Below are 27,731 nucleotides of genomic sequence, written 5' to 3'. Positions count from 1 at the left end.
AAAAACATGGAATAATGGCAATGGAGGTGGAAACAGACAACTTTATAATGATTGGCAGTTTAGAAAAATTGAATATTTTTATTGTCATTGAAACAGACACCTAATGAGACAGTGTAAGGTAAGAATCAGGCAACCTTTCAAACAAAATAAAACATCCAGTGAGATCTACAATGTAGAAGAGCCTAAAATAATAGATTCAGATATTTATTTGTTGTACAACTTCCAGTTGGCAGTGTTCCCATGTCTCTGCTGCCTTTGTGTTTCTAGATGTTAGTAGTCATGGGTTTGGAAGGTACTGTCCAAGGAGACTTGGTGAGTACCTGCAATGCATCTTGTAGATGGTACACACTGCTGCTACTGTGCAACAGTGGTGGAGTGAGTGAATGTTTGTGGATGTAGTGCCAATCAAGCGGGCTGCTTTGTCCTGGATGGTGTCCAGTTTCTTGAGTCTTGCTGAAGCTGCACTCATCCAGGCAAGTGGAGACTATTCCATCACACTCCTGGCTTCTGTCCTGTAGATGGTGGACAGGCTTTGGGGAGTCAGGGGGTGAGTTACTCGTCACACGACTCCTAGCCTCTGACCCACTCTTGTATCCACAGTCCCATTCAGTTGCGGGTCAATGGGAAGCCTCAAGATGTTGATAGAGGGGGATTCAGCGATGGTAATGCCATTGAGTGTCAAGGGAGACAGTCAGATTGTCTTTTGTTGGAGATGGTCATTGCTTGGCACTTGTGTGGCACGAATGTTGCTTGCTTCTTATTATCCCAAGCCTGAATATTGTCCAGGTCTTGCTGCATATGGACACAAATTGCTTCAGTATCTGAGGAGTCACGAATGGTGCTGAACATTTTGCAATCATCAGTGAACATCCTTGCTTCTGACCCTAGGATGGAGAGAAGATCATTGATGAGGCAGCTGAAGATGATTTGGCCTAGGACACTACTCTGAGGAACTCCTGCAATGATGTCCTGGGGCTGAGACGATTGTCCTCCAACAAACACAACCACCTTCCTTTGCGCTAAGTATGACTCCAGCCAATGGAGAGTTTTCCAACTGATTCCCACTGACTCCAGTTTTGCTAGGGCTTCTTGATCCCACACTCAATAAACTGCTGCCTTGATGTCAAGGGCAGTCACTCTCACCTCACCTCTTGAGTTCTTCTCTTTCATCCATGTTTTGACCAAGGTTGTAATAAGGTCTCATAATAAGGCTGTAATAAGGGACCCTGGTGGAACCCAAACTAAGTGTCAGTGAGCAGGTTACTGCCTTGTTTTGAGCTGTAGATTAAGTCTCCCTCAGCAGTGCCCCATGAAGTGGGGGTGAGGGGGGCACATTTCCATTATTTTTCACTCAAGGGGACAATAGCAAATTTTGGAAAGGTAAGGTTTGGCAGAACATTGAACTGAATTTCTAAAACAGTTGAGGTATTAAGAAAAGAAACAATTGCTGAGCAGAAGGAAAGCAATATCACAACAATAAATTTTTAAAAAAGAATAATTAATAAAAATGACCAGAGGGTCAGAGTGTGTGTGCCAGGCTCACTCCCAGTCTTAGGGTGCTCAGTCACTCACTCACCCTCACCCACTGTGAGTGGGTATGTGTATGTGCTGGTCTGTGGTGATGAGACTGAGTGAGAAACCTGAGACTGGGAGTAAGGCAGACACAAAATCACTCACTCCCACATGCACACTCTCATTCCCACACAGACATACTCACTCCCACATTCACACACACACACTCATACACACACACTCTCCCGCTCTCTCTTTCACTCCCACACACTCACTTCCCCCCCAGACACACACGTGTTTTCTCTCTCTCTCATCCCGCCAGTATCCCCTCCCCAGGCCCTGGAACTCAGGTCTCCCCCTCTACCCCGGGCCCGGCACTTTGCTCTCCCTCCCAGCACCCGGCTCTCTGGTCTCTGCCTGGGCTCCGGCACTTTGGTCCGTCCCCAGCACTCTCATCATTTCCCACACCGCTGCACTCTAACCAGTGGAGAATTTTCCCCTCAATTCCCATTGACTCCAGTTTTGCTAGGGCTCCTTGATGCCACACTTGGTCAAATGTTGCCATGATGTCAAGGGCAGTCACTCTCACCTCACCTCTGGAGTTCAGCTTTTTTGTCCATGTTTGAACCAAGGCTGTAATGAGGTCAGGAGCTGAGTGGCCCTGGTGAAACCCAAACTGAACATCAGTGAGCAGGTCATTCCTAAGCAAGTGCTGCTTAAAAGCACTGTTGATGACCTCTTCCATCGCTTTACTGATGATTGATGGGATGTTAATTGGGTGGGTTGAATTTTTTCTTCTTTTTGTGGACAGGACAATTTCCCACATAGTCGGGTAGATGCCAATGTTGTAGCTGTACTGGAAAATCTTAGCTAGGGTGCGCAGCAAGTTCTGGAACACAAGCCTTCAGTACTATTGCTGGAATATTGTCAGGGCCCATAACTTTAGCAGTATCCAGTGCCTTCAGACATTTCTTGACATCATGTGCAATGAATCGAATTGGCTGAAAGCTGGCATCTATGATACTGGGGACCACTGGAGCAGACCAAGATGGATCATCCACTTGGCAGCTCTGGCTGAAGATTATTGCAAATGCTTCAGTCTTATCTTTCACACTGATGTGCTGGGCTCCTTCATCATTGAGGATGGGGATATTTGTGGAACCTCATCCTCCAGTGAGTTGTTTAATTGTCCACTACCCATTCATGACTAGATGTGACAGGACTACAGAGCTTAGATTGGTTGTGGGGTCGCTTAGCTCTGTCTATTGCATGCTGCTTAGGACTACTTGCATGTCAAATAGCATGAGTGGTGGCTTCATAGGTTCACATTTTTAGGTATGCCTGGTGCTGCTCCTGGCTTGCCCTCCTGCACTCTTCATATACAAAATATACAACAAACCGGAGAAACACAACACCCCATATCACACCTTCCAGTTAGGTCACAGAGCAGAAAATATATTGAAATAGAAAAGAGAGGGAGGAATTGGCCACATTTACGAACGTGGCATCCTGATGGTAGAAACGAGGAATGTAGAAACAAGGGAATAAGAAAGACACAAAAGACTTCTGGGAGTATTTTATGAATCTTCTGACTGTGGTGATTAAAAAAGGAACATGTGTGTGTGCAGATCAGGCAGGCATATAAGAAGAATGATCCTGTGATTGGGTGTTCTCAGTGAGGAACACAGCTGGTAGGAGTCATAAGTCAGATAATCACAGGCCAGCAGGTCGTCATTTCCCATCAATTTATTCAAATAAGCATTCCTTTCTGGGATTACCCAATTAAAGAATTAGGGCTTATACTTTCATAGAGATTGGGAGAGAAATAGTTGCACAAATTTTTAAGAAAGGAGATTCATACATTTAAGAATGTTTTCCAAGGCTCCATGTCTTACAACCAATGAGAACAAAGGGAGAGTATGAAAAGAAATCTTACAGTATCAAGTGATAAAGGAGGAGAAAGGACAATTAGAAACAGATTTAGGTAAAAGTAAATATTTTGCTTCAGTTTTCATTGATGCAATTCCAGAAAAGGAGATACAACACAATGGGTACAGGGATGACTAGGATAGAAATTTAAAAACAGAAAATTTGTCAATACTCAACTCATGGTATTCAAACCAGAGAAATACTCAAGTCGATTTCTACCTGGGGTTGACAAGATCTGTATTGCTGGTACACATGTCAACTCTGGTTGGACTGTATTCATCACATGACCACCTGTCTCAAACTGCCATTACAACCTTCTCCCATCATTGGTCACCTAATACATCAATCATTCAAATAGGGCAACTACAATCCTATACACTCTTTAAAAAAAACCACTCCAGCCAATGCACAGCTTCACTGGGGCTGCCAACGAGAGTTTGAGGTTTCATCACATGACTTCTAGCTTCAACTGCCCGAATCCCATGCTCCACCATTAGTTATCCGACAAGTTCATCCCTGTGGCCTTTCCACACCAATTGGAAAGCGTGCAAGCTCAGCAGTTACCTGGCTGGATGATCCGTGACTGTCAATCAAACAGCCTTTTTGCCCTCAACCCAATTTTATTTTTTTGATATCACAGTGACTTTTCTCCTGGGTTGTTTGGAAAAGCATTCAGGAGATTAACATTGAATTCCAGGGACTCTGGGACAATCTAGGAGCATTGGCAAGATTAGCTGTCAGCAAGGAATAAGACCATGTGGATCAGGAAATAGGGCAAGGGCTCCTCTCCGTTTTGGGCAGACCAAGCTCCTAAAGTAAGCTCTTGGTGTTAAATCACAATAACAATTAATTCCTTAAGAATTACCATGATAATGTTGCAAGTGCTGTTTGCTGATTGGTTGTCAGGAAGTGTACCATTGCATGGGTCCTCAATATCTTTGGCTGTGCACAGGCTGTCTTTATTCAGCCCGATGAGCCAGCTGTTCCCAAATCCAATGGGGGTCAAAGCCTCCTCTCCACTCGGCAACCTATCACAGAGAAGCAATTCACTGTTAGTGGCCTTTGACTTATGCAACTTCATTGTATGAACTTGAAGCTAGTAATTTAAGTTAGAAATTGCCGTGAAAATTCAGCCCAAGTGAATGGAATGTCAATATTGACCTTGTGTGTTAGTTTTGTTTCTTGGGAGTTTTAGCACTCTCATAAATGGAGAGCAATGCCAGTAGCGGCAGTGGAATGCCTTTATTCATTCTACAACCAGCTGTACCAGGTCAAGTATAACACAAGGTTGATGCAAAATAACGCTCCCCCTACACTGTTCCGTCAGCACTGCTGGATCAGGTATTAATACATGTTTAGATTCCTTTCTTTGGACAGTCAATTCTTTCCCAGAAAACTTTGAAGACCTAGTTTCAAATGATGGCCAGTGGGCACAGCTATGCATAGGAACTCCCTACAGTAGGAGGTCCAATGCCTCGGCTGCATTGGTATATCAGTGCAGGCTGGCACACCGAGTGAGCGGGGCACAATGTCTTCCACGTGGCTGGATATGAACCCCCATTGGTAGAGTCCAGTTAAGTTTGTTCATTGGTATCTTGCTCAATCACCCAATGGGAGAATGGCCAGAAATGAGGGAAGTTGGACAATCTCCAGAACAGGCGCTACAGTTTCTGTTCAGAATGGGTAGATGAGTGTTGGAGATGCACCTAGCTATCACACATAAATAAAGCACCCTCCTACTGACCCCACAAACTTCAGTGCGGTCAGCATTAGTAAACACAGTTTGTCACAATCTCCTGGGATTATGACTAGAAGAATTTCTGTGCCTTTGTATTTAATCTATTTTGCATCTGACATCAGATTACTTGTTGGGACAATGTAGAGAGTTTTAATTGCCAAGCTGGAAATGCTTGATGCCAACAATGGATGTAAATGAAGGAAAACATTTTATCAAAGCACTGATATCCCACAAGATTGATGCATCCAAAGCTCAAGGAAAATGTGAAGACGATAAAATATCATAAAGCTCAAGTTCCCAACGGGGAAAACACTGTTGAAGCCAGCAATAGCCAGCAATAACCAAACAACTGATCTAGCCCTGGTGTAGCCCTGATCTCCGACCATACTTCCTGTGAGCAGAGCTCTCTACTGGGAAAACAGTGCCACAGAATTATCCCTTTTGCTGCAGTTACATTATCAAGCATAATTCGATGATGGATGAAGTGAAAACGTGAGCTGCTCTGGGGTAATCAATCTAAGCAACTGAGAAGCATTTCCCACAAGTTGCAGCATAAGACAACAGCAGCAATAAACTGAGTTGCAAGAGTCAATGACACAAGACTTGACTCATCCTTGAGACAGAGCAACAATTTTAATCTAATTTTAATCATCTGGAAAGTAACAAGATTGGGTAGCATGCTGGTTTTAAACTCAGTCTGATTTTACTCTGCATTGATGTCAAAGGACAGCAATATTGGACAGAATGTAAAACCAGCCTTCCACAGATCCTATGAGACTCTGTCCCAGAAAATTTGGTTAAAATTACCCCCCAGATTTTCAAATGTTCTCAGCTTCACTGTTTCGAGACTTACACGTGCACTCCATCACTTACACAAAATCATCTGATGAGTTTCCATTAAAATTGCCACACAGTCCACACATCCTTGATTGCAACGATTCAGGAACATTGATTTCTACAAAACTTTTCCCATCCCAGGTGACACTGAGACCTTCCGGCAACTTCAGAGTTGCATAGAGTCCTGTTGAAAAGAAACAACGGAAACCATTTACCTAGAACAATTTGCTGGATATTGCTGTAACCTTCTATACTCTCTCACAGTGTAGGGACCAGAGTATGACCAGAGTATTTATAAATATAGCAATTCTATAGGGCTTTCCAAAGGCAGGGAGCATTCGTCATGCTTCCAGTGTTAAACTAGTGGGAATCTCTGGCTATAATAAAATAAGAACATAAGAAATAGGAGCAGGAGTAGACCATATGGCACCTAGTGGTTGCTCCACTACTCAATATGATCTTGGCTGATCTTTTGCCTCAGCTCCATTTTCCTGCCGTCTCCCCATATCTTATCAAATGCCATTTTGAAATCCACTACATTCCCTTTATCTACCCTACTAGGTATGTCCTTGAAAATCTCTAATAAATTTGTCAAACTGACTTGCCTTTTGTAAAACTGTGTTGATTTTGTCTGATCATAAAGTGATTTTTCAAAGTGCATTGTTAATATTTCTTTAATAATAGATTCCAATATTTTGTACCTACGCCACATGGACTGCAGCGGTTCAAGAAGGCAGCTCACCACCACCTTCTCAAGGACAATTAGGGGTGGGCAATAAATGCTGGCCTAGCCAGCGATGCCCACATTTCATGAATTAATTTTTAAAAATTCCTGATGACTGATGTCAAGCTAGCTGGCCTGTAGTTCCTTGTTTTCCCTCTCCCTCTTTTCTTGAATAGCAGTGTTACATTTGCCAATTTCTAATCTGCAATCTCCTTTCTAGAGTCTAGCAAATTTTCAGAAATCAAAACTAGAGCCTGCCACTAATAATAGAATCATAGAATGGTTACAGCACAGGAGGCAGCCATTCAGCCCATTGAGCCTGTGCCAGCTCTCTGCAAGATCAATTTAGCTAGGTCCACTGATCTGTCCTTCCCCGTATCTTTGCAATTTATTTCCTTTCAGGTGCTTATCCAATTCCCTTTTGAAAGCTATGATTGAATCTGCCTCCACCACCCTTCCAAGTAATGCATTCCATTCTCTGCATAAAAAAGTTTTCCTCATGTTGTTTTCAATTTTTTGCCAATCATCTTAACTTGGTGTCCTTTGGTCCTCAAGCCCTCCACCTATGGGGGCAGTTTCTCTCTCTCTATTCTCTCTAGAGCCTTCATGATTTTGAGCACCTCTACCAAAACTTCTCTCAACCTTATCTTCTTTAAGAAGAACAAACCCAGCTTCTCCCTTCCACACATCGAATTGAATTCCCTCATCCCTGGAACCATTCTCCTAAATCTTTTCTGAATTCTACCTTCAAATCCTTCTGAGAATTGGACACAATACCCAGAATTAGACACGATACTTTTGTTTAGGCTGTACCAATGTTCCATAGAAATTCATCTTAACTTCCTTACTTTTGTGCTCTATGCCTCTATTTATAAAGTTCGGGATCGCATATGCCTTTTAAACCATTTGCTCAATCTGAACTGCTGCCTTCAACAATTTGTGCACATATAAACCCCAACTCCCTCTGTTCCTATACCCTTTTTTAGAATTGTACCTGTTGGTTTATATTGCCTCTCTGAATTTCTTCCTACCAAAGTCTATTGCTTTGTACTTCTCTGCATTAAATTTCATCTTCCACCTCTCTGTCCATTCCACTTGTGCATGCCCTCTTGAAGTTTATCACTAGCCTCATCATGGTTCACAATACTCTTAAGCTTTGACATCTACAAATTTTGAAACTGTACCCTGTACACCTAAGTCTTAGACATTAATACAGATCAAGGAAAGCAATGATCTCAATACCAATCCCTGAAGAACACCACTGTATACCTTCTCACTGCTCACCATTACTCTCTGTTTTCTGTCACTCAGTCAAATTTGAATCCATGCTACCAATGTCCCTTTTATTCCGAGGGCTTCAACTTAGCTGGCAAGCCTGTTATACGTCACATTATTACATTCCATATACATCACATTGGCCACATTACCCTCATCAACAATCTCTTTTACCTCATCAAAAAACTTGATTAAGTTAGTTAAACATGATTTGGTTTTAACAAATCTGTGCTGGCTTTCCTTAATTAATCTACCCTTGCAGTGACTATTAATTTTGTCCTCCATTATCATTTCTAAAAGCTTAAGCTGATTTTTTTGAACAAGGGTATAGTATTTGCTATTTTTCAGTCCTCTGGCACCACTCATGTATCTATGGAGGACTGGAAGATTATGGCCACTACCACTGCAACTTTCAGCCTTACTTCCCTCAGCATCCTCAAATATATCCCATCTGATCCTGGTGACATCAATTTTAAGCACAGCCAGTCTTTCCAATACCACCTCTTTCGCTATGTCTTTGGCAGCATCTTCACAGATACAAACCGCTCATTTAGTACCTCAGCCCCCATGCACAGGGCTCCTTTTTGGTCCCTAATCAGCACCATCCCTTCTTCTGTTACCTTTTTACCATTTATATGCCTATAGAAGATGACTTTTGCCTTCCCTTTGAGATTATTTGCCAGTTTCTTCTCAAGTTGTCTCCTTACCCATCTTACTTCCTTTCTCACTTACCTTCTGAATATTTTACATTAAGCCTGGTTCTCTCTGTATTATCCATCTGACATTTGTCATTCACACCCTTTTGCTGCTTCATCTTCACCCCTATCTCTTTCATCATCCAGGGAGCTGACTTTGTTTGCCCTACCTTGCCCACTTGTGAGAATGTACCTCAACTGTACACGAACGATCTCCTCTTTAAAGACAGCCCATTGTTCAATTACAGTTTTGCCTACCAATCTTTGATTCCAAGTTACCTGGGCCAGATCTGTTCTCACTCCATTGATGTTGGCCCTCCCCCAATTTATTATTCTTACTCTGGATTGCTCCCTGTCTTTTTACATAGCTAATCTAAACCATATGATACTATAATCATTGTACCCTAAGTATTCCCCTTCTGACAGTTGACCCACCTCATTCACCAGAACCAGCTCCAGCAATGCCTCTATCCTCATTGGATGACATACTGGTCAAGAAAGCCCTCCTGAATACACTTTCAAAACTCTTCCCCCTCTCTACCCTTTATTACAGTCTTTATTAAAAGCATTAGACTTATAAAGTCCACCAGTGCCACTATTCTATGGTGCTTTTTTTTGCTCCTCTATATCTTTCCCACTAGTCAGTTGTCTATTGATTACGCTCAGTAACATAATGTTCTAGTGCTACCTGTCTTTCCCAGTCCTTTGTGCACCTTGTTTCTCCTTTCTAATGTTGCACCCAGGTTTCCATGCCCTGCTAAATTAGTTTAAACCATCTCAACAGCAACAACAAAGTACCCTGCAAAGATGCTGATCCCTACGTTGTTGAGGTGCAACCTATTTGCACAGGTTTTAATTTTGCTCAGAGCCTGAAATGATATGATGGGAGCATGAAAATTAGTTATACATTGTTTAGGGCTGGATAATGACTGATAAAATCATTAATGAATATAAGGAGCTTAGAAAAGGATCGTTCATAGTTGAAAATGTTGGGCAGAACATTGGGAGAATCTCCTCAATTCTTTATTTAATCATTTCGTGGGATCTTTTATGTACACGAGAGGACAAATGGGGCTTTAATTTAACATCTCATCCTACATTACAGCAGCGCCTATACTTCAAAAATGATCAATTGTCTATAAAACACTTTGGGACATCCTGAGGTCATGAAAAGGCACTATATAAATGCAAGCCATTTTTTTCTTTGTCACCAAAAAGGCAGCACTCTCTCAGTACAAAAGTGTCAGCCTGTGTGCATGCATCATTACACCAATACATTAATGCTAAAAGGTTAGTTAAGGAAAAAGTGGGACCTGTCAGAGATGAAGATGGAAACTTGTTTGTAGATGCAGAGGCTGTGGGAAGGGTTTTGAATGAATATTTTGTCTCCGTGTTTACAAAGGAAAGGGAGGATGTTGATATAGTAGTCCAGGAGGAGCACTGCGAGATATTGGATGAGAAAGTCATAAAGAGAGAGGAAGTACTTGAAGGGTTGAAATCCTTGAAAGTTGCTAAGTCACCAGGGCCAGATGGATTGTTCCAAGGCTGCTGAAGGAAGTCAGGGAGGAGATAGCAGATGCTCTGAGGATAATTTTCCAATCTTCACTAGATACAGGGGAGGTACCAGAGGACTAGAGAAATGCAAATGTAGTTCCGTTGCTTAAAAAGGGATCAAAGGAAATGCCAAACAATTAGAGGCCAGTTAGTCTTACATCAGTGGTGAGCAAATTAGTAGAATCAATCCTGAGAGATAGGATTAACTGTCATGTGGAAAGACATGGACTAGCCAGGGATGGTCAGCATGGATTTGTTAAAGGAAGGTCTTGCCTCACAAATTTGATTGAATTCTTTGAGGAAGTGACAAGAAGGGTTGATGAAGGTAGTGTAGTGGATTTTGTGTATATAGATTTTAGCAAGGCATTTGACAAGGTCCCACATGGCAGAATGGTCAGGAAAGTAAAAGCCCACAGGATTCAGGGTAATGTGGCAAACTGGATAAAAGGTTGGCTTTGTATCAGGAAACAAAGGGTAATGGTCGATGGATGCCCTTGCAAATGGAAAGCTGTCTCAAGTGGTGCTCCACAGGGCCCGGTGTTGGGACCCTTGCTGTTTGTGTTATATATTAACGATTTGGACGTGAACCTGGGGGACACAATTGGGAAATTTGCAGATGACACAAAGATTGGCCGACTAGTGGATAGTGTAGAGGATAGCCAAAATCTCCAAAACAATATAGATGGGTTGGTAGAGTGGGCGGTAAAGTGGCAGATGGATTTTAACATAGAGAAGTGTGAGGTCATACATTTAGGGAGGTCAAACAGTTATAGGGATTACACAATAAATGGGAATATACTAAGAAGGGTAGATGAACTGGGAAAATTTGGCGTACAAGTACACATGTCCCTGAAGACAGCAGTTCAAGTAGACAAGGTTGTAAAGGAGGCATATGGAATGCTCTCCTTCACTGGCAGAGGTATAGAATATAAAAGTAAGGATATAATGTTGGAATTGTATAAAACACTGGTGAGGCCTCAAATGGAGTATTGTGTGCAGTTCTGGTCACCACATTTCAGGAAGGACGTAATAGCTCTGAAGAGAGTGCAGAGGAGGTTTACAAGAATGGTGCCAGGATTAGAAAAGTGTAGCTACAAGGAGAGATTGGATAAGTTGGGGTTATTTTCCTTAGAACAAAGAAGGCTGAGAGGTGACTTGATTGAGGTGTACAAAATTATGAGGGGAATAGATAGAGTGGACAGGATAAAATTGTTTCCCTTGGTGGAGAATTCTAGAACCAGGAGACATAGATTCAAGATAAGTGGCAGAAAGTGTAGGGAGGACATGAGGAAGAACTTTTTTATGCAGAGGGTAGTGGGTGTCTGGAATTAGCTGCCCAAGTTGATGGTAGAGGCAGAAACTCTAAACTCTTTTAAAAAGTACCTGGATCTGCACCTTAAGTGCTGTAAGCTGCAGGACTATGGGCCGGGTGCAGGAAGGTGGGATTAGAAAGGGCACCTAGGTGTCCTCGGGCTGGCATGGACAAGATAGGCCGCATGGCCTCCTTCTGTGCTGTAACTTTTCTATGGTTCTATCTCGAGTAGAATTTGAACCCACAACCTGAGCAAAGTATCAGCCCTGGCTCACCTGGTAGCACTCTTGCTGCTGAGTCAGAGATTTTAGGTTCAAGTCTCAAATTATGGCTTTTGAGCACTTGACTACTGAGTGAATGCTGTACTGTCAGAAATGCTGTTTTTCAAAGAGATGTTAAACCAAGGGTCCATCTGCCCTCTCTGGTGGATTTACAAGATCCCATGGCACACTCTCAAAGCAGCAGGGGTTGTCCCACTTTAGGTCATTATTTATCTCTCAATCAAAACCACAAAAACAGATTATCTGATCATTAATATATTGCTGTTTGTGCTGTGCACAAATTAGCTGTTGGGTTTCCTTCATCACAAAGTGAATATACTTCAAAAGAGCCAGAATGTGCCAATTTGATGACTGGGTATCACACCAAGTCAAATGTTGCACCCAAATCTGTGGCTCAATTGAGCTACATGTCACTCATGCATCCATAACTGGAAATGGAAGATAATTCCCCTTTCTCACCCTGTGTTGGATAAGGCTTATGATGAGTTAAATTACATATCTGAGAGCTCCCACCTCTCTAACACTGCTTACTTCTCGACCGTGTAAGCTGCATACCTGAATGCTGAATGGACATGTCCGCTACATCAGAGTAAGGAAGTTCCACTTCTGCGTTGTTAACTCGAACTCGACTCCTAGCTGAAAGTTCAATGGTTCTATTTTCAATCTCTACAATCAGGGCCTTTGTTCCAGGCTCAGTGGAACTGTCATTCCATTTACTCTGGTAAACTACCTGAGGAAAATAAATAGTTATTAGAATTCAATCATTGCTTATTTTGTGTGGGTTATCAAATTTAATTTACATGTATGCACATTAAAAATCATTGGAAGACAACTGAAGTGGTGTATTTATGCACTAGGGTTGAGTCAAATTTTGGCTGTTGCATCTGTTTGGAGGAGGCAGGTTGAAACTGAGGTTCCACAGAGGCCAGGCCTCTGAACTGGATGCGAGTGCAATGATTGGGAGTGGAGCTGGATCTAGGGCCTGGGTTAATTTCTAGAAAGGTTGGCCTAGGGGAAGGTAATAGGGTTGGGTGGGTGGGAGGTGTGGGGTTCATGGTGAGAGGAGGGCTGGGATTGGAAAATCTCGAAATAAAACTGTTCTGGGAGTGGCCACCACTAAGCAAGCAATTATGCTTCTGGCAGCAGAGATCTGTAGTGTTATCTGTCCATAAAGCAATGTGTGGCTTCAAACTAAGTGTCAGAGTGTCCCTTTGGATTGTGAGTGATCTGATATCATCAGGTTAACGGAACAAAACGCTGTTACTGCCTCTGATCTGGAACAGGTAGGAATCCCTTCCTGATATCAATTCCAATATTCAATTCCTAGTTCACAGGGACTTTTTCTCTGAGGTGGGCAGCTTGTCCAAAGATGCCTGATAGTGACAATTAATGATGATTTAAGTCTGCTTCTCATTATTGCATTGGTGTACTGAACCAAATGAAACCACCAAACTCTCAGCCCTCACCTCTGACAGTGCATATAAGATACTTTCAGATACCTGGAGTAGAATTTCAGCTTGGGTAGTAATGCAAAAGGGTGATATTTTATTAGCCACCTCTTCCACATCCCAACCGATGTAGAATCCCACTGACTACAATGGGGTATAACAGGCAACCAATGCCATACCACCCATTCTGTGCTACCATCCAAATCAAATTTTTAATCCTTTTGATGTTTTGCTTAAGCAGTGGCATTATTCTGATCCATGAATAGGGTTCACATGGCTTAAGATCACTTAAGGTTATGTGGAAAGTGGTGGGTGAAGGGTTTGGAAAAGAGGATAAGAATTTTTTAGTAACTCAGTTGAGCACAATAAAGCTTGACAAGGACAGATAATTGGTATACGGGACTGTGTGTTGGAAAGGATGTGTGCTGCAATATTCCAAATAAGTTTTCATTGTGGAAGCTGGAGCTGGGCTTGATAGAAGAGAGAGAGAGATAGACAGAGAGCCAACCTGGACAAGGTAAAGCCTGGATGAAGATTTTGGTTGCCATGAAGAAAGGGTTTGATAGGTAACACAATGGATGTGGGAGGAAGCTCCATTTGGAGTCAAGCAGATTCATCCGGAGATGATATAGAGTTACATTGCATTTAAAGCACTGAAACAGGCAGTTGGCCCAGAAAGTCCATCTTATGTCCCACAGGAGCATCTCCCATTCCTTTCTCCAGTATGAATTTATCTTACTCCCCTTTAAATGCATCTATGCTACTTGCCTCAACTACTCCTTGTGGTAGCAAATTCCATATTCTAACCACTCTCTTGGTAATGAGTTTCTCCTAAATTCCCAACTGGAGATATTAGTGGCTATTTTATATTTATGGCCCCTACTTCTGGTCTTCCATGCAAGTGGGAACATCTTCTCCATGTTTATCCTATCAATCTTTTTCATAATCTTAAGGAGTTCTAGCCCGTCAGTCCTCAGTCTTCTTTTTTGTAGAGAAGAGAGCCCCAGTCTGTTCAATCTTACCTGATAGGTATATCTCACTTCTGGCATCAATCCAGTTAGCCTCTTTTGCACCTTCTCCAATGCCATCACATTATTATAATATGGAGATCCAAACTCTTTACACCACTCCAAGCGATTTAACCAAGGTTAATGTACATTTTCTGCTTTCTAATTCTATCCCTCTAGAATACACCTGTGTTTTTGTTTGCCTTTTTAAATATAACCTGATTAGCTGTGTCACTACTTGAATAGGTTTGTGTATCTGTACCTCTAGGTCCCTCTGTTCCGTAAACTCATTTAGAAACTTATTTTCCAAGGAGTTTGTGGCCTCCTTAATTTTCCTACCAAAATGTACCATTTTGTCCCTTTCTATATTTAAGTTAATTTGCCAATTATATGCACCTTCCCAAGTGTATTAATGACTTCCAAAACACCATTTTGTCACTGTTCTCTTCTTTATTAACTACATCCCCAGGAGGTTGATGGAGATCTGTAGGTACTGGAATGTCCAAAATTGTGTTGATGATAGATATTGTATATGTTGCCAAGTCCAATACTTTTTATTTCTTTCATGGGATGTGGACATCGCTGGCAAGGCCAGCATTTGTTGCCCATCCTAATTGCTCTTGATTTGAGTGGCTTGCTAGGCCATATAAAGGACAGTTAAGATTGGACCACATTGATGTGGGTCTGGAGTCACATGTAGGCCAGACCAGGTAAGGACAGCAGATTTCCTCCCCTAAAGGACATTAGTGAACAAGATGGGTTTTTACAACAGCTGATAATGGTTTCATGGTCACCATTACTGAGACTAGCTTTTAATTCCAGATTTTATTAATTGAATTGAAATTCCACGAGCTGCTGTGGTGGGATTTGAACCCATGTCCCCAGATCATTAGCCTGGGCCTGATCAAGTGACAGATGCCTCCAGTGACATTACCATTATGCCACCGTCTCCACTGTAAACACTAGATGGGGAAATGATCAACTTCCAGAACATATTGGCTTGAATTTTTGTAAAGTGAGAGAGGGTTTCCAGCTTAGCCAAAATGGTGCTGGAGACCCAATTCGAGAAGTCCCAGCCCCAAACCCAACACCCACCATTTTTGCAAGGGGTGGGGTGGGTGGGTTATAGTTTGCACTTCCATGGTTCATGGAGGTAGCTACACATTGAAAAATGCAACTGCCTTCAAACATGATCCAATTTTTGTAAGTGGGATGCCCAAAACACAACTTGTGGATTTACACTTCAGGAGAAGATCTAAAGCTGCCAAACTTGTTTGAAAAGATAGTGGATAGCTCCAGGGACATCTTTGGAAGAGGTCAGGTGCCCTTTGGGAGTAGTCAAGCACCCTATGGGATTGTTAAATGTAGATATGGATATGCATAAAAAGTGGATAAACTCGTTGGAGCTGTCAAGCTGATTGAAACTATTAAGCTGTCAAGGCATCTAAATCTCCTGGCCTTTAAACGTTTAAAAAAAAATTATTTATGTTATGATCCCAGCTGATGTTAATGCTGGACAATTCAAATCCCAGAGTAAAAAGTGGTTTGATAGATTTTTAACTTTTTTTTTAGAAGGCATGGAGAGCAGTTACTGAACACATTCACAGGAGTCTGCCAGTGTACTTTTAACACAAAAAAATGATTAAATAAGAAAAATGAGCTATATTACAGTAGACAAAAAGGTTGGATAGATTTGAATACAAACACCAGTAAATGAGTCAAATCCTTCACCCTAACTATACCTTTACAGGTACATACACATGTAATGATAACACAATTTACAATATCTATCTTATACTTTCACTATTCAGGGTAAGTATGCGGTACATGTGAACTAATAGGCAAACTGTGGTCGGGCACACCATATTCCAGAATCAAGTGACAGATTGCACTAGAGCAGATTCTACGGATTTCTCATCAACTGCACTCCCTGCCGTCCCAGATGCTTGTTACACTGTGAGCCAGCCAATCTCACTGAAACTCTGTTTTTCTCACAAGGGCTTTCAATTTCCATGCTCGAAGAACTCACCTTGGAATTATCTCTCAAACATCATTTCCACTCTGACGTCTTCAACAAGTATCCACCTCCAGGTTTGCAAGCTCTCCTTCCAATGTTCCTTTGCCCTGGATCTCTGCGCACACTCAGGCTTCACCTTTGGCTGCTTTCTCGGATCTTCTAGCTTCTCTCAAGCCCATTCTGCTCCAAGTTTGCTCCCTGCACCATCCTCTCTTTAATTTGGAGTCAATTGCTCTGCTCCTTATTTTTAACTTTGCTTCACAGAATCTGTTTCAGATTCCTGTCCTTGTCCCTTAACTTGGACAATCTTTTGGGACTTATTCTGTCCAACTCCCTGGTTTGGACCCTTCTTCTCGAGTTGGAACCTGTTGCCTGTCCTCCTCCAATGTCCTGCTCCTTGGGACACACTCTCCGCAATGGCACTCCTTTTCCAGGTCACCTGACCTCCTTTTCACACTGTTTCACTTTTGTTCTTTTTCCCCCTCTTCTGTGTATGCACTCAGAGCTGGTTTCCGATATGAAGAAATTCAGAAACGAACTGAATTCCCAACCTGAAGACGTGAAAATCAACCAACTGCGCACGTGCAGCCATTCCTTGGCTGGCGCATGTGCAGATCTCCAGCAATTATAAAAAACACAGACTGCACATGTGCAGCCATTCTACAGCCAGTGCACGCACAGAAACTGAGAGGCCCTACTGGGAACTGGAGTTTTCAGCCTATGGCTACCAATTAACTTAAGGTAAGTTTTGTTTCTTTGGGGTTCGTGATAGTTATTTCACTCTGTCTATTGACATAAAGCTGAGGGGTTTCATTATAGGATTTGTGCTGCATGACTGATTTCACAACCTATCTTTATCACAATGGGATGGCTGTCAGTTCACAGTTTGATTGGCAGCTCCAAGTGGTTATCAAGTCTTTGCTGTGGGGCTACGAATACAAACACCCACCCTCAGTTCACTCCCCACGAGGCAGTCATGGACTCATCAGAGCCCTCCCTTGCATGTTCACCTGGACTTTTGTCCCCCACCCAAACTCCAGACTCCTTTCCCCCCAGAACCCCTTCCCCACTTGAAACTCCTCCCCCTACTCCGTACTCCTTCCTCCCCCGCACTCCATCTCCCCCTTACTCCTTCCCCAAACCTCTCACACTCCTTCCTCCCCCGCACTCCACCCCCCTTACTCCTTCCCCACGCCTCTCTGCAATCCGTCCCCCCTCCAACCTCCTTCCCTTACACCTTCCTTCCCCCTTACACCTACCTCCCCAGTTGTCGTCTTCTCCCCCATTACCCCCACCATAGTCCTACTCCTCCAACAACTTTGTTCCCCCTTCCCAACCTCTCACACCCGACACCTTCGTTGCCCCCTCTCCTAGCCTAACACCCCACTGCTCGATACCTCTTCCTCTCTGAGTCGATCCTAGACCTTCCTCTTCCACCGCCGGTACATCTTCCTCTCCCAAACACAGCTGGACCTTCCTCCCCACCCCCCCCGATCATCATCTATTGTAAGCATCAATGGTGATTTTCCAACTTCCGAGAGCTGCTTCACGGTGGAGCCATGTCCATGAGAATCCACCCAGTTTGTCATGGACATTCCTCCAGTGTGCCATTGCTGTTGGGCTCCAGCACTTTTGCTCCTCAGATGTCCGCGATGTGAGCAAGGCCGTGGTGGTAAGTCCCGCCTCCTGCACATCACAGTTATCAAGACATGTTCTGCACTGGCGTGTTTTCCCGCCAACGTGTGCGGATGATCCAGCGTGGGGGGATGATTTCGGCAAGCTGGCCTTATAATGATATGCAGATATATTATAATGAGGTTCCCAACGTCCAACAGTGGGAAACAGGGCCCGCCATCAACAGGCTGAGCGGACGATCCCAAACTGGTTTCACAACGTCGTGAAACTGATTTTTGGCCTGCTCACCATATTGTCCTCACACGGCACCGAACATGCCCAACACCAGTGGGTGCAAAAAATTTTACCCCTAGAACTTTATTTTATTTCATTTTGGAATGGGTCTGGAGGCTTGTCCATGGTGGATACTGGGTGAGTTGGCATGAAGGGTGTAAGGTGAAAGGGTGGTGGGTGGGGGAATGAGTCAGTTGAGTTGGTACTAAGTTGGCATAGGGGATATAAAGGGCCATGGGGGTAGGTAGAGGGACCTAGGCTGGCATGGAGGATATGAGGGGCCATGGGGGGTGAGTAGGGGGCATGAGGTGACATGGGTTGTCATGGATGGGGCAAGTGGGGAGGGTTGAAGGGGTGTGAGGGGTGAGCTGCTTTTTGTTTTATTGTATTTTTTTTATAGATGGGACAAAGTCCTGGATCATCGAGGTGGGCCTTTTACACAGCCTGCCTCTGCACCCAGCAGTCTGTGCTGCCTCCAAACTCTTTCTGGGGGTAACGGGCCCAACCCCCATTAACACTTGCACCCCCGAAGCAAAAATTAGACCACTTTCTCTCGAGTCTGGTTTATGGAGTCGGACTTTTTCCTATCTCTACACTCCGGACTTGAAAGCAAAAATTCCACCATTGATCCTATCCCCAGCAAAAGAACGAAGACACTTGGATCAACATTATTGCAGATTCATTCCTCTGTGGAACTGCCCAATTCTTTCCTCCATCTCCATGATCTCCCTTAATGTTATTGGCCATCTATTTTTTCAATACCCTAATGAAAAATTCACAAATTTTAAAGGTGATTTTATAAGTCTGTACTGTTGGCTGGTGCCTTGCCCAGGAGTAATGTGCCTGTAACCCACATTTAGCCTAATTTCCACTATCTGACAAGAATGGTTTACAGCTTCTCCCTCTCACTCACTGACCACTGACTTTTGCTGGGGATAGGATCAATGGTGGAATTTTTGCTTTCAAGTCCGGAGCGTAGAGATAGGAAAAAGTCTGACTCCATAAACCAGACTCGAGAGAAAGTGGTCTAATTTTTGCTTCGGGGGTGCAAGTGTTAATGGGGGTTGGGCCCGTTACCCCCAGAAAGAGATACTGGCCAGTGAGTGATGGATTAGTGTGGGACATGGTTTCTCCCTCTTGAGAAATGATACTGGAACCTGGATGGGAGCAATAAAAGGAACCTCGCTGATAACCTCCAACTCTCCTGTAGGAAGGGTCTCTCCTCCCTCTCAGTGCCTTTCTGTCTTCTGCTGTTTTGTTGAGACCAGCAACTATCCCTGTGGGATTGAACCCAACCACAAATGGCAGGGTCCCCTCATAAATGGAATGTGTTGCATCATTGTAAGCTTATATGGGAACAAAGATCATTTGCCCACTTGATCATTTGGATAGCTCAAGTTGTTAGAATCAAAACATAGCTCAACCATCATGTCATCAGTACTTACATTGAAATGGTTTGATTCACAGTCCTGGGCTAAAACATAGGCACATGTTCCACTGAAGTCAAAGAAAAGCCCATCAAAGGTCACATAGTGCGACTCTCCAAACAGAGTGCAGGAAGCGCCCTCTACAGGAAGACAGCAGTACAATGAGCAATTCAAGAACATATTTCGAAAATAATTTTACATTTATGCCAATCATTTTACACTATCCTCAGGGAACAACAGGCTATTTCACATCCAATGATTTACTGTTTTAAAGGGCAGTCATGGTGCTTGCATAGACAAATGAGATGAAAGAGCACTTAACTTGTTTGTGGAATTTTGGTCAGGACACTGGAGTCATGGGGTTTTTTTTACATCCACCAAACTGGGTGTCAGTTTAGCATCTCATCTGAAAGATAGCACCTCCAACAGTGCAGCACACTCTCAGTATTTCACTGAAATGTCAGCCTTGTTTATGTGCTCAAGTCTGGAGTGGGGCTTCAACCCGCTCATTTCTAACTTGGTTGAAAGTCCTGCCACTGAGCTTATTTTTAGGAGGCAATGGCATACTGGTATTGTCACTGGACAAGTAATCCAAAGACCCAGGGTAATGCTTTGGGGACCTAGGTTCGAACCCCACCATGGCATGTGGTGGAATTTGAGTTCAATAAAAATCTGGAATTAAAAGTCTGATGATGACCATGAAACCATTGTCAATTATCGTAAAAACCCATCTGGTTCACTAATGTCCGTTAGGGAAGGAAATCTGCTGTCTTTATCTGGTGTGGCCTACATGTGTCTGCAAACCCACAGTAATGTGGTTGACTCCAAAACCACAGTAATGTGGTTGATTCTTAAATGCTCCCTGAACAAGGGCAATTAGGGATGGGCAATATATGCTTGCCCAGCCAGCGATGCCCTCATCCCATGAACGACTAAAAAAAAACTTACATTTATGGATGCTACTCTCGACCACTGGGAAGACATGTGGAGAAATCATGGCATGTTCCTACAATTTTCCATCTATAACCATGGGATGCACTCCTGGCATGTGGCTGGCATCTCATGGCAATGGGGTATTTGTAAAATCACTGCTGTTTATCTATCTCTTCTGAAGATGTCAGTCTTTGTTGATATATGGATCATCAACAACCCTGGACAAGTGGTCATTCTGCAGGTCAGAGCCCTGCTAGCAGGATATTCAACCATGGGAATAACTGATCAGAACCCTCTCCTGCCTTTATCCAACATCCACATGGACGCTTTCCAGCAGAGTCATTTCCCAGTGATCAGGAGCAGAAAGCCCTGTTCATTTTGTCCTCTCCTGGATCAGCGATGCTGAAGCCGATATATAGCTCCTGAACTGTTAACTTGGGACCTGTGAACTTTCTTGTCTATATATACAACATTCAATGCCATGTTTACTTCATGGAGTCATGAAGGAAATGTTTGTTAGAAAGACACAGTTATCACGGTAAGAGGTAACCCCAGCCAATTTCACAGTGTCTGTTTGTGAATAATTTTTCTCTTAATTATAGGGGTATAGTGAGTATTCACCTGCTCTTCTCTGGCAATTCCAGGGATATTGGAGCAGGTGAGGACAGCTTTTCCCTTGCCCTCAGTTGCTCCACAAAGAGATACACAAATGCATCCATCCAAAAGGACAACTGATATGTCTTAGAGCTCTGACCAGGGTCATAAGTACTAGACCTGGATACCAGACACTAGTGTCCATGTTGCCCAGCATCAGATACTTGTACATCAACAAAACCAAACACACACTCCTTCGCCAGCACCTTCCAAACCCACAATCACTACCATGTAGAAGGACAAGGGCAGCAGATACATGGGAACACCACCGCCTGGAAGTTCCCCTCCAAGTACACTCACCATCCTGACTTGGAAATATATTGCTGTTCCTTCATTGTCGCTGGGTCAAAATCCTGGAACTCCCTCCCTAACAGCACTGTGAGTGCACCTACACCTCAAAGACTGCAGTGGTTCAAGAAGGCAGCTCACCACCAACTTGTCAAGGGCGATTAGGGATGGACAATAAATGCTTGCCTAGACAGCGATGCCCACATCTCATGAATGAATAAAAAAAACACCCCAACAAACTAACATCCATTTACCAACAGAATTAGACAACTGCCCCAGAGCTAAAACAAGGCTCAAACAGAACCAGAAAAACAGTCAGGAGGGCTAGGCCCGCACTTCAACAGGACCACACCCCTCATCACAACAAAGTTAGATGAACACATACAGAGGCAGACCAGAACACAAGGAAAAGCAAACCAGCATTGCAAAAGAACTAACTCATTACCTCAGCATGAACTAGATTCATATCTGAACAGAACCAGAACAATACAGCTCACCAGGATCAGACCAGTACTCAGAAGGAGTCAGGTCAGCTCCCTAGTAGTCCAGCACTCTGCTGAACCACTCAAACACCTTGAACAATGAGAATGGCAACTATCAGAAGCAGACATCTACCTCACAGAATCAGAGCAGGGCCCCATACAAGCCAGAGCAGGGCCTCAGAACAGAGCCCCATCAGAGCCAGAGCAGAGCCCCACAGCAGGGCCTTATCCGAGCCAGAACTCTCTGGACCTCAGCAGTTGCCCTATTGTAGTCCGCAGAAGAGTACCATGCGCCTGTATAGCAAAGGTCATTACACACACATCTTGTTGACACTCAACTGAATGCAACAATGTGTATCATAACAAACTTTCCGCTCAACACCTCTCCCCTGGCTTCCTGTCCTTGCAAACATCACTCCTGCACACATCCATCGACTGATGAAAACTCACAAGCTGGTTGAAACCATCCGTGCTACACCTCACTTCCCACTCCATGATGACCTGTTTAGCCCACTTACTGCCTGCCTTCCATCTCGGTGCCCCATATGGAGGACCCTTCCTGAGCAAGATCTATCAAACCCCGCTGCTGGTGCCTCAGTACAAACCCCTTATGTACTTGTGGAAAGGCACAAACAATGCTGCATATTACTGAGGAGTGACCCCTCTACAGACTAAGTGGCAGACTAATCACCTTAAACTCAGCAAATGAGGAGGCTATCACTTGGCTTTGGGCATTTGCTTTTGCTAAATAACTAAAGCGGCCACAGCACTCCAGCAACATCCGAGTACAATGAGGGCAGCGCCCATTTAAAAGCATCAATGTAATGGCCTCAAAATTTGGAAGAATTTGATGTATTTTACAGTGACTTACTTGGCTTCGTTTTTGGCATGCAGATCTTGCAGCATTCTCCATCAGGCTGAGACAAGATGGACTGTGCCGGGCAGGAAATGGGAGGAGAGCAAGGTTTGGGTTGACACTCCACAGTTCCATTGTTACAATGGCAGAGATCACAGCCATCCAGCCACTGGGACTGAGCCTGTCACAAACAGAGCAGAAAGAGAGAGTGCATTACTCAACAGCAGCACGTACAGTGTAATCAGCTCATCAGGAGCTCAGCAGCAAGGGCCCAGCAAACAACTGCTGAAAGACCCAAGGCCCATGGACTTCAGAGGTAGGGGCTCATACATCTAAGATCCATGGCCTAACAAATTGGGCAAAAATACAAGACAGGGGACCCTCAAACTAATTGCTTTTATACCCAGATCAAGGGTGTAACATGATGTGTCCAAACAAAGCAGGGTGATGGTTTTAACAACCTAGCTCAGAACTGTTAACTTATTTTGGTTGTATATATTTCCTCCAATTTTCCTTTAGGATATTTTCTCTTCTATGAAAAGCACTGACTCTTGTTGGGGTATGAATCCACAGGCATTATACATCAGGTACTCTGCACCATACTGAACCTGACCAGGGAGTACTTGTTGGACAACGTAGAGAGAACGTTCTATCGGAGCTGAACCAGAAGCCACCACCAGATGGTTAAAGGGACCACAAAGTAACCTAGGTTCCTGTTTGGCCTCCAAAGCCTATACAAGACTGTGAGGGGTGGATGGAATGGAGGGAAAGGATGCCACAATAAAGCCCTTTCCCATTACTGAGAGAACGTAAAATAATCACCACCACTTTGCAGGGTCCACCACTGTTTTTCTCATGATGACAGATCAGCCACGATTTAACTGAATGTCGTCGGAATAGGCTTAAGGTACAAAATGGATCACTCCTATGTTCATATGATAGGAGGAAATTCTCACCAGGGAGCCAGATATCGCTCCCTTCCGCCATCCATTATTGGCTCACTCCCAGCATTTTCTGCATTCGCTGTCACCACTGTGGAGGTGAATAGCGGCTATTGTATTGCAATGAACGATAAACATAACAAATGACGGACTCATTACGGCAAAATTATTTTTTCACATCTCTTGGAAAAGGTCAGATAGCTTCACCTCATGTATTTGATCCTGGTGCACACAGAGTGAATCAACACACACTGGGCAGCACTGGCCCTTTGGGGTCTCCTGCTGCATTAAGCTGCACGGCAGGGGTGGACATTGCTCCTTCCATGACCTGCACACAACTGTCCCTTCCTGCAAATAGAAAATATATCAAGAGTTGGAACAAAAATATATATTTTTTGTACCAGACTTACTTAATTTACAATTCAAATAACCTATCAGCCACTACCTCAACCTCAATCTGTCTGCTGCCCCAGCCTACAACCTGCGAAATGATCCCAGTCCAAAGGAATTAACAGCATTGATGCAGTGCCTGCTTCTTGCCATTAGATGGGAGTGTAACATTAGAAATTCCACTTTCAACCAGTACTGTAGTTTTAATCACTTGTGGCCATTGACCCTCGGGTTACACAGATGGAGTTTTCCCAGCATTTTCTGCTCCTTTAGATTTCCAGCATCTGCAATATTTGCTTTTTCTTTATTGATCCTTAATTCTCAGCCCACTATATTATATTTCAAACCTTCACTCATGTCTTTGTCGCCTACAGAAGCTCTACCACAAAAGCAAAATACTGCAGATGCTGGAAATCTTAAATAAAAGGAGAAAATACTAGAACTCTAAAATAAAAACTGACAAATGCTGGAAACATTCAGCAGGTCAGGCAGCATCTGAGGAGAGAAACAGAGTTAATGTTTCAAATTGATAACTTTTCATCAGAACTGGCCAAAATCCCCTTCTCACTCACATTGATTGTTTAGATTCTCATTTGATGCCACTGCACTAAACCTCAATGGAGCAAAATAGAGCATCTTAGCCACATTTGTTATGGTCGTGGGATTATGTTCGTGGGAGGGGTGGGTGTCATCGCTTGAAGGAGAAGGCTGATTATTGTCAATGTCAAGAATGAAGACATGAAAATGTCTCCATTGACCTGGTACCATTCCTTTGATTGAAAGTTAATACATTATCACCTCTCTGACTATTTCCAAAATCTGTTTCCCATCAGATGGAATCACGCTATGTCTACTTACCGAGCAGCGGCACTGAAGACAGCGCTTATCGTGTGGAATGAACTGAGATCCATCGGTGTAGTTCACACCATTAAATATACAGCCTATGAAGAACAAATGGGATGCAAGCATTTAATAACCCTTTAAAATGTTACTGGAAGAACAATCATATCTTCCTCCTGCATGAGTTAGGGTTGCAGAGGTGAAACCATGTACAGAGTCTATGTTAAACCCATGGAACTGTTCAAGTGAAGTGGGTTTTTATTTAGTAATTTGTATCTATTCAGGGAAAAATGAGTAAACGTTACTGTCACTTGTCCTGTGACAACATGCTAGTTACTTTGGAATCAATAATGAATTAGCAAAGTTCAGAATATTCACCAATCCTTCAATTTGCTCTTGACCAGAGTGAACATGAAGCCACTGCTGACTGTTCTCCAAGAAAAGTACCTCAAAAAAGCTTTAAAACCCCTTACTATTTGCAGCAGCAACATAGATATTGTTGCTGGGGGCATTGGTAATTACTCATGTGGCCTCACCAGTCAGAGACATGAACATATTGTATTAGTCTAAGATTAAATCTAGGTCATGGATATGAAAAGACTGTCTACGCACAGTTGCCTTAGACAACACGTTTAATTTACATTTACTGAATCACAAGTTTCAGTTTGTCCATGAGAAGGTGCTTCCCTCTCCTATCACAGTCATGCTTTCTCATTACTGCGAAAGCACAGACCACTAATCCTAAACCCTCACCTCAGTATGAGTATATCATATGAGTATATCACTAGCTACTTCTTGCAATCAAAATGTGCCTCTGTAAAATGATTTTGATGAATGCCTTTTACCTTGACAGAGGGGGCAGCACTGACCCTCCACTTTCACCAGATTGGTACATTCCCCCTGGGTAAAGCAGCTGGTGAAACTGCAGCTTATCACTGTGTCCTGTACAAGGATTTTAAAAAACAAATCATTAGATCACAGCCTCTGATGACAGATAGTCAACATTCTTTCTGTCTCGAAGGACAGGGTTCAAACGCGAAGGCCAAAGTTTTGTAGATGGCTCCTGGAATTGCTGTTTAAATCCTTTCAGGAATTTCCTTTATCCTACAGGGATATTATTCTCTCTTTCTCATTTATGTCTGTTCTTGTTCCCCACTACGAATACACTTTGGAGGAGATACAGTTATCATGTGTTAGCAGCTGCTTTCTGCTAGAGTCAGGGATGGCCACATATTCATCTCACATCTCCACAGCAATATCTTGGTCCTACTCTGGTTTCAGGGGAAGGACACAGACACTGTTGATTCACCAAGTGAGAGGGGGAAGAATCAGTGAAAATAAGATTAACTTACACACATATGAAGTGCCTTATCAAATCTTCAGCCTATCCCAAAATATTTCAAAAATCAGTGAGTTAATTTTAAATCTGCTCATGGTTGTCATGTAGCTGAACATGGCAGCCACATACCTTCTAATTTCCCTCCGCTGCCCTGCATTCAGCTCACCTGCTGTGCTGCACAGTCGCTTTATGATTGCCATGCACCCACACGTGTGTGTATCTTAAAGAGACAGCTGCTTGTGCACAGCCTGCATCGCACATTCCCGAAAGCTGTATGACTGCGTAGCTTAGAGGAAAAGTTGATGACAGCCCACAAACAGCATGTGATAGGAATGACCACTTAATCTGTTTTTAGCAGTGATGATTCAGGTATCAGTGGTAGCCAGTGGCCAAGTCACTGGCGTTCTATGTACTTCAGCAAGATTGGTTAAAGCAGATTTGGTAAAGCCATGGTAGGACATTGTTGCAGACATGCCCCATCAGCCATGGTAGTGGAAAAAGAAGGGAGAGGGAGAAAATAAAGATTAATTCAAATATGTACCTCACACTAAGTATTCCGGGCTACAGTAATGTGATTTGTAGCTGATTTATTGGGGTGGTATAAAAGATGTAATTCCCTTTGGATCAAACCTGTGGCACACTCGCCCCTTATACTAAATGCAAGTGTACTTCAAACCTTGTTACTTACCATACACAGACACCTGGTACAGGGATCTCCCCTCGGAATACTCTCTCCATAACTGAACACTACTCCATCTTTATCAACACAGCCTGAAGAAACAGATTACAGAAAAATAGATCCAGCAAATCCCATGGCACCAAATATGCAATATACAGCATCAAGGGCAGACAGGAAGAGGTATAAAGGACGCATTGCCAGGAGGCAGACAACTTAGGCTGGCAAAAACTGAAGAGATCACAACACCACGGAGTGCAGGGGATATGGTATCTAGGGAAGGAGAGGCAATTGTGCCAAGCTGCAGGTGAGATTCTGAGAGAATATAATTTGAATAGTGCCTTTATCTCTGTGGGGCAGTACTACTCAGAAAGTGCGTGTCTCTCTCAATGAGTGTATTGTTTAGCCAATTTCAGTATCTTCATAGCAATTTCTTTTTCCCAGTGTGCTTTAAAAAAAAAACAAATACTTCTGCTTTCCGATTTTGTCCTCCCATTGTGCATCATGCCCTGCTGAGACTGTAGTATTGGGTGTTCTCCTATGGCTGCTGTACTGTCACCCACAACGAGCTGTGCAAGAACCCTGCAGGTAGGGAAAGTGCTTAGTGCAGTATAGATCAATGGAATAATTAACGCTATGATTCTATTACCAGTTCAAAACATATCAGA

The 27,731-nt window shown here is 43.3% G+C and overlaps 1 protein-coding gene across 1 annotated transcript in view; it reads right to left on the bottom strand.

Moving 5' to 3' along the window:
- Positions 1 to 27,731, bottom strand: part of LOC121282842 (kielin/chordin-like protein) — a 118,352-nt gene that overhangs the window by 8,277 nt on the left and 82,344 nt on the right. Inside the window, exons 20-28 of the mRNA XM_041196655.1 lie at positions 27,076 to 27,158; positions 25,918 to 25,990; positions 25,067 to 25,149; positions 24,026 to 24,166; positions 22,893 to 23,058; positions 19,683 to 19,804; positions 12,413 to 12,587; positions 6,053 to 6,200; positions 4,307 to 4,469 (exon numbers count right to left, since the gene is read on the bottom strand). Of these exons, the coding sequence (XP_041052589.1) occupies positions 4,307 to 4,469; positions 6,053 to 6,200; positions 12,413 to 12,587; positions 19,683 to 19,804; positions 22,893 to 23,058; positions 24,026 to 24,166; positions 25,067 to 25,149; positions 25,918 to 25,990; positions 27,076 to 27,158 (1,154 nt within the window). The remainder of the gene's footprint in view (positions 1 to 4,306; positions 4,470 to 6,052; positions 6,201 to 12,412; positions 12,588 to 19,682; positions 19,805 to 22,892; positions 23,059 to 24,025; positions 24,167 to 25,066; positions 25,150 to 25,917; positions 25,991 to 27,075; positions 27,159 to 27,731) is intronic.

This window comes from Carcharodon carcharias, chromosome 10, assembly GCF_017639515.1.
Source record: "Carcharodon carcharias isolate sCarCar2 chromosome 10, sCarCar2.pri, whole genome shotgun sequence".
Lineage (NCBI taxonomy): Eukaryota > Metazoa > Chordata > Chondrichthyes > Lamniformes > Lamnidae > Carcharodon > Carcharodon carcharias.
This window is presented reverse-complemented; position numbering and strand designations above follow the sequence as displayed.